At 44.3% G+C, this 9,042-nt stretch overlaps 1 protein-coding gene and 1 pseudogene across 1 annotated transcript; one reads left to right on the forward strand and one right to left on the reverse strand.

Annotated features, from left to right (window-relative positions):
* Nucleotides 1–216: 216 nt before the first annotated feature.
* On the forward strand, nt 217–6,921 carry LOC135541332 (large ribosomal subunit protein eL32-like). The gene is made up of 4 exons (XM_064967502.1): nt 217–307; nt 2,027–2,127; nt 3,773–3,954; nt 6,734–6,921. Exons 2-4 carry the CDS (start codon nt 2,032–2,034, stop codon nt 6,861–6,863), a joined length of 408 nt encoding a protein of 135 aa, XP_064823574.1. The 5' UTR covers nt 217–307; nt 2,027–2,031; the 3' UTR covers nt 6,864–6,921.
* Nucleotides 6,922–7,012: 91 nt separating this feature from the next.
* Nucleotides 7,013–8,659, reverse strand: LOC135541243 (cullin-associated NEDD8-dissociated protein 1-like; annotated as a pseudogene).
* Nucleotides 8,660–9,042: the final 383 nt, after the last annotated feature.

Below are 9,042 nucleotides of genomic sequence, written 5' to 3' on the forward strand. Positions count from 1 at the left end.
ACATCAACGTCGCATGACAACACAGAACGGTGGCAACACAAATCCCTGACTCCTAGTACTTATCGGCTTCCAAAGTCAGCCATGCTATTGTAACCAGTCAAATTTTGAGTGATTAAAATACATTTTTGTAAGCCTGATTTTTTTGTCTGATTCTTTTCTTCGTTTTATATGTTCTCCTGGAGTTGTTCTTTTCTAGTCTATCGCTCTGATTCTATGTCATTCTATCCCTTTTTACCCAGAATTCCGTTCCAAACTCCTCCCCTTCTCCCAGGCCTCAACTACCTGTAGGCAGCATTCAGCCCAAACGGTAAGTAAGAATGTACATCTGTCATCATCTTTATAAATGTATGACTCTAATCCATAAAAAAACAACGGCATTCATTACATATTCAATCAAACTTTATACACATTTCGTTATTGTTGCTGTACTTTGTAGATATGTGTCAATTTTGTTTCAAGAAAAACGGTCACTGAAATGTCTAATCAAAAGATGGTTGCCTAACCTAGTGTAATTCAAATCTGCTCGCTAACAGCTGAGGAGATCCGTCTAGTTATGGACACAGAATATAATGCTCATGTATGCCCACTGATCTAACGATAGGGAAAAGCTGGAGAACGGGTCGGTTCACAGTTTTCGGGACAAGATATCTAGTAGTGAACTGTAGTGGAGTGACGTGGCTACACATCAAGTTGATACATTGTATCACAGTAGCGTCCAATACATTACCTCGGACACATTGTGACAAGTCGTACAGTACCGAACGTTAAACATCAAATGAACACATCTTCAAAAAAATGATGCAGGCACATCAAGCAAGCAAGCTGTGCGAAATAGAGCTGCTAAATTAGTTCGTGTAGCAAACGAAGCTACTGTCGTATTCTGCAGACTTGTAAAATCATCACAATGCAGTGTGTTGGCTAGGCTAGCAAGCTAGCGACACTAAACGAATATAAACGCAATATGTAAAATGTTGGTCCCATGTTTAATGAGCTGATATAAAAGATAAAATCCTATTTTGCTCAATTTGTGTACACAGTTGTTTATCCGTGGGGTTTTTATCTGGGTTTTGCCGGGGTAGGCCATCATTGTAAATTTAAGAATTTGTCCGTTAAGAACAAATTCTTATTACTTACCTCATCCCCATATTTGCTTTTATGCTATTTTGCACACCAGTATCTCTACTTGCACATCCTCATCTGAACTTATCTCACTCCGGCTAAATTGTAATTACTTCGCTACTATGGCCTATTTATTGCCTTACCTCCTTACTTCATTTGCACACACTGTATACAGATTTTTCTATTATGTTATTGACTGTATGTTTGTTTATGTGTAACTCTGTGTTGTCTGTTCACACTGCTATGCTTTATCTTGGCCAGGTCGCAGTTGTAAATGAGAACTTGTTCTCAACTGGCCTCCCTGGCTAAATAAAGGTGCAATAAAAAAAGTTTAATTAAAAGTTTAATCGCATATGCTCGTAAATATTTTGCTGTGCTACCTAGAATTTTATTTGTGAGTGTAACGGATGTGAAACGGCTAGCTTAGTTAGCGGTGGTGCGCGCTAAATAGCGTTTCAATCGGTGACGTCACTTGCTCTGAGACCTTGAAGTAGTGGTTCCCCTTGCTCTGCAAGGGCCGTGGCTTTTGTGGCGCGATGGGTAACGATGCTTCGTGGGTGTCAGTTGTTGCTGTGTGCAGAGGGTCTCTGGTTCGCGCCCGGGTATGGTTTAAAGTTGTACTGTTACATGAGCACCAGAGCACCCATACACCATTTAGTAGCACAGAAAGAAAATGGGTTCTTCAGGAGATGAGCTCCTTAATCCTGTATTTTGTAATTGCTGGACATTCTTATCATTAATACTTAGAATATTTTTAATTGCACTCCGAAATTAAATCTAAAATGTCAGTATAGAGCCCTGAACAAGGTGGATAAAGCTAGCTAATAAATCCACTGGGAAAGAAGATGAGGAGACTGCTTGTTTCTCCAGACTACTGCTAACAGACTCCTGTTTTCTGTACCTCCAGGCAACATGGCAGCTCTCAGGCCTCTGAAAAGGCCTAAGATCGTCAAGAAGAGGGTGAAGAAGTTCATCAGACATCAGTCAGACCGCTATGTGAAAGTCAAGGTACGGTTGAGACCACAATTTCCTGAGTTAGAGCAACGGTATTTCAACCCTTTTGTTACATTGGATGTGCTGAACCAGATTCACATTTTATTAGGATGCATGGAAAAGTAGTGTTCCTTCTTGGACAAGTTCAGGTACTCCATCACAAAACATCATCTGGCCACTCCCTTCCATCACAAAACATCATCTGGCCACTCCCTTCCATCACAAAACATCTGATGACCACTCCCTTCCATCACAAAACGTCATCTGATGACCACTCCCTTCCATCACAAAACGTCATCTGACGACCACTCCCTTCCATCACAAACGTCATCTGACGACCACTCCCTTCCATCACAAAACGTCATCTGACGACCACTCCCTTCCATCACAAAACGCCATCTGACGACCACTCCCTTCCATCACAAAACGTCATCTGACGACCACTCCCTTCCATCACAAAACGTCATCTGACGACCACTCCCTTCCATCACAAAACGTCATCTGACGACCACTCCCTTCCATCACAAAACGTCATCTGACGACCACTCCCTTCCATCACAAAACGTCATCTGACGACCACTCCCTTCCATCACAAAACGCCATCTGACGACCACTCCCTTCCATCACAAAACGCCATCTGACGACCACTCCCTTCCATCACAAAACGTCATCTGACGACCACTCCCTTCCATCACAAAACGTCATCTGACGACCACTCCCTTCCATCACAAAACGTCATCTGACGACCACTCCCTTCCATCACAAAACGTCATCTGACGACCACTCCCTTCCATCACAAAACGTCATCTGACGACCACTCCCTTCCATCACAAAACGTCATCTGACGACCACTCCCTTCCATCACAAAACGTCATCTGACGACCACTCCCTTCCATCACAAAACGCCATCTGACGACCACTCCCTTCCATCACAAAACGCCATCTGACGACCACTCCCTTCCATCACAATACGCCATCTGACGACCACTCCCTTCCATCACAAAACGTCATCTGACGACCACTCCCTTCCATCACAAAACGTCATCTGACGACCACTCCCTTCCATCACAAAACGCCATCTGACGACCACTCCCTTCCATCACAAAACGCCATCTGACGACCACTCCCTTCCATCACAAAACGCCATCTGACGACCACTCCCTTCCATCACAAAACGTCATCTGACGACCACTCCCTTCCATCACAAAACGTCATCTGACGACCACTCCCTTCCATCACAAAACGTCATCTGACGACCACTCCCTTCCATCACAAAACGTCATCTGACGACCACTCCCTTCCATCACAAAACGCCATCTGACGACCACTCCCTTCCATCACAAAACGCCATCTGACGACCACTCCCTTCCATCACAAAACGTCATCTGACGACCACTCCCTTCCATCACAAAACGTCATCTGACGACCACTCCCTTCCATCACAAAACGTCATCTGACGACCACTCCCTTCCATCACAAAACGTCATCTGACGACCACTCCCTTCAGTTTCCACTAGCTGACCTTTTGACCCATCAGAGCATCTTTTTTTTGCCAAGAATGGTGCTGTCTGTGTGAACGCAGCCTTTAGTTAAATGTAATAGCTGGTTTCTGTATTTACAGGATACTGCCTTAATCCTTATCTCTCTTCTCCTTTTGTAGCAAAACTGGCGTAAACCCCGAGGAATCGACAACCGGGTGCGGCGGCGCTTCAAGGGCCAGATGCTGATGCCCAACATCGGCTACGGCAGCAACAAGAAGACCAAACACATGCTGCCCTCCGGCTTCAGGAAGTTCCTGGTGCACAACATCAAGGAGCTGGAGGTCCTCATGATGAGCAACAAGTAAGATCCCAACCACAGGTGTCTATTTAGGTTCTGAACAAACAGAGTAAAAACTCAGATGACTAGGGGGAAAAAAGCTCAAACCAAGTCCCCCCCCCCACTGGGTCATACAGTTGCAAAGACAACATACATAACATCACACAAGCACGTCTTTATACCTTCTGACCAAGAGGAGTCACCTCCTTGCATGTCTAAGAACCAATCCGTCTCTGGTGTTAGACAGAAACACATTAGGTTCTTCTTGCTGGTATTGTCACGGCCCTGCCTGTCTCTAGGAACCTCATGGGCCTGGAAGCGAGGATGTATGTGTGAGATGTCCTTTGACGTGTCCCCCCCCTTTCCAGCAGTATCTTCTCCATCGTTTGACCTTGTCTGGAGTTGCGTTCCACACCCCTCATGGTCCTGGTTCTGCAGCCACTGGCCTGCCTCATCAAGTACTGAAACTCTTGCCTTTTGTTCCTAAGGAGGGAGGCATTCACATTCTACAATAATATATTTGAACAGAATGTGAACTTTCTGTACTTTTTTTTCTCAATCATTCATTTTCCATAACACTTCCCACACACCAAGTTCCTCTTGACCCTTCCTTGACCCCTAATATATACATTCCTTATGAATATAAAGTAATCAGTATGGTAACATGAATAAGTATATTTCAAGATAGAATCCAACAGGTGAAATGTTGTGTTGCAGATAGAAATGTAATGAAGAGACCTGACATGATTCCCTATTCTGCATGAGACAGAAATAGAGTAGAACATACTATCTGAACGCTCTGTAACGTAGAACAGGCCACTGATGGCTGTATCTGGCCTGGTGCTGCGTTCAGATGGCGTAAACTTGAGGAATGTTCAATTAGATGCCTGCTATGTACGGAACAAACGTGTCTCCTACATGTAGAATAAGGAGTCATGTTGGCTTTAGTCATGACCTATTGGTAATGTTTCACAACGTTTTCCTATTGAACACAGCCCAGATGTCAGGCTCATGATACAGCATATGGTGCAATGTTATGTTTGTTTTGGTTGACTTGAGTCTGTTTCATGTGAATGATATCTTTTTTGGACTTTCCCTGTTTTTTCCCATCCATTTACAGTATTTCATCTGGATTGTATGTGTTCATTCACGTGCAATATTTCATATGGCAGGGCTCTAAAATTGCGACAACAGATCTTGCTAAAATGTTATCTTTGTTTGTTTGTGCAATGTGTGCCAGGGAGAAAATCCTCCCAGATAATTGTAATGGTCAAGCTTCGCTGCAGCGGTGTTTGAGTTCCCTAGAGGAAAAAAAGCGAGTGCAGATTCGTTAGCATCATGGTAGCACCTTTACCACAGCAAAAAGAGCTTGCTTCGAGCCCAAAAGACCGGACCCATATTACTGACCTATATTACCGGTGCAACATTTTTGTCTTCTTGTAGCGAATCGCTGGGAGCGCATTTTGCATTCATAATCCATATGCAACATGGTTCTAAAATGACTGGCAGTGTTAACCATTTGGCTACACTTTGTTCAGTCATCGTACCTCATTGGCTAGCTAGCTAACAACCTGGTAACTGTACCAGTATAGCCAAACATTTGGGGCCACAGAAAAGGGATAGCTTCTTCAGGAGACCAATGAATGAATGACATCTCTGTTGTATGTCATCATCACAGACCTGATATTTTTAAAGAGACAGTGTACCATTTATTTCAATGTAACGCATCTCAAAAGAAAACTAGTGCTTTTACACAATGACGATACCTTTTGTTCCACATGACTTTGTAATTTCAATGACTGGTATTTGTTTTAACATTTTTAGCTTTTATAACAAACAAAATGTTAGGTTCTACGACACAACGAGTTCATAGGCTGTGTCTCAAAAAAAAAATGTAAATGTCATGTGACGCTCCTGACTTTAATCTGGATCCTTGTTTGTGTGTCCTGGTGGAACCAGCCTGACCTCTCAATAGCTCATATCCTGAATCAAAATGTGAACGTAGCGATCTGTCTTCTTGACCAGGCTATGTGGGTAAAGTGGTGTCCTGCGTGGTTATATAATCCCCTGGAGATATAGTAGCGTCTGACTCCTCCTCTGGGTAATCTGACTCCGCCTCTGCCCCTCTGCTTGGTCATCTGACTCCGCCTCTGCCTTGTCTGTCATCATGGCCTGCCGGGTCATCTGACTCCGCCTCTGCCCCTCTGTCATCATGGCCTGCTGGGTCGTCCATACTCATGCCAAGGGTTTGAACAAGGAGGGAGAACATGGCAGAGGAAGTACCCATTCTACCCCTAGCTCTCCCTGTAGCCAGGAGGTGGAAGTTAACCTGCCATGTTCCAGACCGTCTGAAAAGCAGACTGGAACTAGCTTGACTGAACTCTGATCTTTATTTATTCTAAGGCTTTACTTGGTGTGGAATAATGGCATGTTCCACAATAGATTTGTCATTGATGGGATGCATGGCTCTTCAAATTGACTTGTTTGAACGGGTTGGGGTCAATTCCATTTAATTAATTGAAAATGTAGGAAGAGTAAGCGAGAGGGTTCACTGACGTCAACATCTGACCATGATAAGCAGACCGCCTTGCCTTCCCGCCTTCGGGACAACGACTCCTATGGTTAGGGAGGACACGAGGCCATCTTGTCATTTATATACAGTATCTTTGTTAAAAAGCATTGAAACATTATAATTTCTGTATACTTCCTGAATTAAAATGTAATTGACCCTAACTCTGACAGTCGTTTCCTTGTTTCCCCCTCTAATGTCTGTTTACTATAACCTTTCCCTTGTTCTCCACAGGACCCATGCTGCAGAGATAGCCCACAATGTGTCGTCAAAGAACAGGAAGTTGATCGTGGAGAGGGCAGCTCAGCTTGCTATTAAGATCACCAACCCCAACGCCAGGCTACGCAGCGAGGAACACGAGTGAACCAGACCCACCTGTTATCTGTTTATTGTTTGTTCAATAAATGATCTATACATGTAAAGAGTATTTACCATCTTGTTTGCCCTTTCATCAATGCTTTAGGGTATTGATGAAAGTCTTAAGTTTCACACACTAGATGGTGCACAGTTAACAAATTTAACTAAACATTTGTTTATTTGCAATGTATTTGTTGGGAATACTGTATCGACATCACAGCTCTACAAAATGGCGGCGAATACCACCGGCTTTGAAACATCATTTTTAACCAAGTATTACCTGAATGTCAAGAAGGCACGTTTTCAAGGTAACAAGTGGCACTAAATATATTTTTCAAAGTCCTTTTTTAATATCATACATATGTCAAAGGCATGTTTCAAACGATCAACTTTCAAGGCAGAATAGGAATAATTTCTGAGGCAGTGAGTATGGCCTATGACAGCCATGCAAAGGCATCTTTCCAAAACTACAACTACCTGGTCACAGAGTAGTAGGACTGTCTGTTTTATTTAACCAGGAAAAGTCCATGGGTGTAAGGGTCTGTAGCCTTCCCCAATCTGTGAAAGGGGCCTGTGAGAGCTTTCGGGAGGTAGTTGTTCCCAGCCTTGGTGACCACCGGTGCTTGGAAGAACTCCAGGATGGCAGAGCGAGACCCTCATTAGAGCAACTGGGTAATGAACCAGATGAGACACCAGGTAGGACAGTGTTCCTGATCTTGGGACAGGGAGGAGGGACACACTGTAGCCATACAGGTGAGGAGTATCACTGCCACCTGGGAAATGTGCTTATTGCTCTCCTCGATCAAAGCAAGGTAGCTCGTTGAGCACGACCTCGATCATGGGTGGCTTCAGGCTGTTGCTCGTCATGTTGAGACCGGTTAGCTTGAAGGCTCGTTGGTTCTTCGCGAGGAAGGATGGGGATGCCCTCGTGATTAAAGGTCGGAAGTCAATCCTAAGGGGCAATGCAGCGATGAGAGTCGGGGTCTTCACCGCTGTCAACCTGGGAAGAGTAGAGAAGATACTACTATGGTGCCGTTGAGCAAGGCACTTAACCCCCCCAAAATAGCTCTCCATCCAGGGAAGCGGGCACAGTGTTGGAGGGATGGAGCAGTTTAGGGTACATCGGCAGAAGATGTTACCTTGGATACTGATGGTCCGCCTCTCTACTCTGCCTACCTGGTGATCTTGTTCTTCAGCCTCTCCAGGTAAATCTAGGTATCCTCGGTGACACGTGACCCATACAAGAAATGGCCCTCCACTTCATGGTCTTTGATTGCAGCCTCTTCAGGGTGCCAGCGAACAAGTCCTTCACGTAGGGCTTGACGTCAAATGAAGAAGCGGGTAGTTTGTCTAGAATAGAAGATAATTGATGTTTTATTGTCCATTTGGCTATAATAGAAATCGGGACAAACACTTTGAGAGGGTCAGACACGGCGCAGCATCCATGGATGGAGAGCTATTTTGGGGGTTAAGTGCCTTGCTCAAGGGCACCGTGGTAGGGTCAGTAATGATCTGACACCAGCAGCTATCCAGTTGCCAATTCAGTCTCCACTTTCTCATCACCTGAGAGGTGAACCACAACCTTTCTTTTCCTGGTCCACCTCTCTAACCTCTTGGCTTCTTACCACCTAATGAGTGTCTGATCTTAACCATCTGCTGAGTGACCAGTAGGGTCTCGGAGGCGATCTTATAGAAGGGGTCCTCCACACACTGCACCACCGTGGGCAGAATTACCTTCATGTGATCCTGGAAGACGTAAGGAGGGTGGATGCACATTAGGACATAGGGGGCATTGATCTTCATGTTGGACGAGGTAGACTTCTCTGAGTAAATGATAAAGCGAGAGGTTAATATGAATGTCAAGTTGACTTCTTGGCAGTGTACCAATAGACATTGCAACACTTTCCTTTTTAAGATACTGTGGGTAACTATCTAGGGACATGAAGTAGTCCTGATTTAAGTACAGAGAAGAAATTAACAATTGTTGTAGCCTATCACTACAGTAGGCCCAGAGTTTGTCTAGGAAAAACCGCTGGCCCAAGAAATAAACAATTGTACTTTTAAGTTGGCAAGTCATTTAAGAACAAATTATTATTTACAATGACAGCCTAGGAACAGTGGGTTAACTGCCTTGTTCAGGGGCAGCAAGACAGATTTTTACCTTGTCATTCAATCTAGCAACCTTT

Source organism: Oncorhynchus masou, chromosome 6 (genome assembly GCF_036934945.1).
Source record: "Oncorhynchus masou masou isolate Uvic2021 chromosome 6, UVic_Omas_1.1, whole genome shotgun sequence".
Lineage (NCBI taxonomy): Eukaryota > Metazoa > Chordata > Actinopteri > Salmoniformes > Salmonidae > Oncorhynchus > Oncorhynchus masou.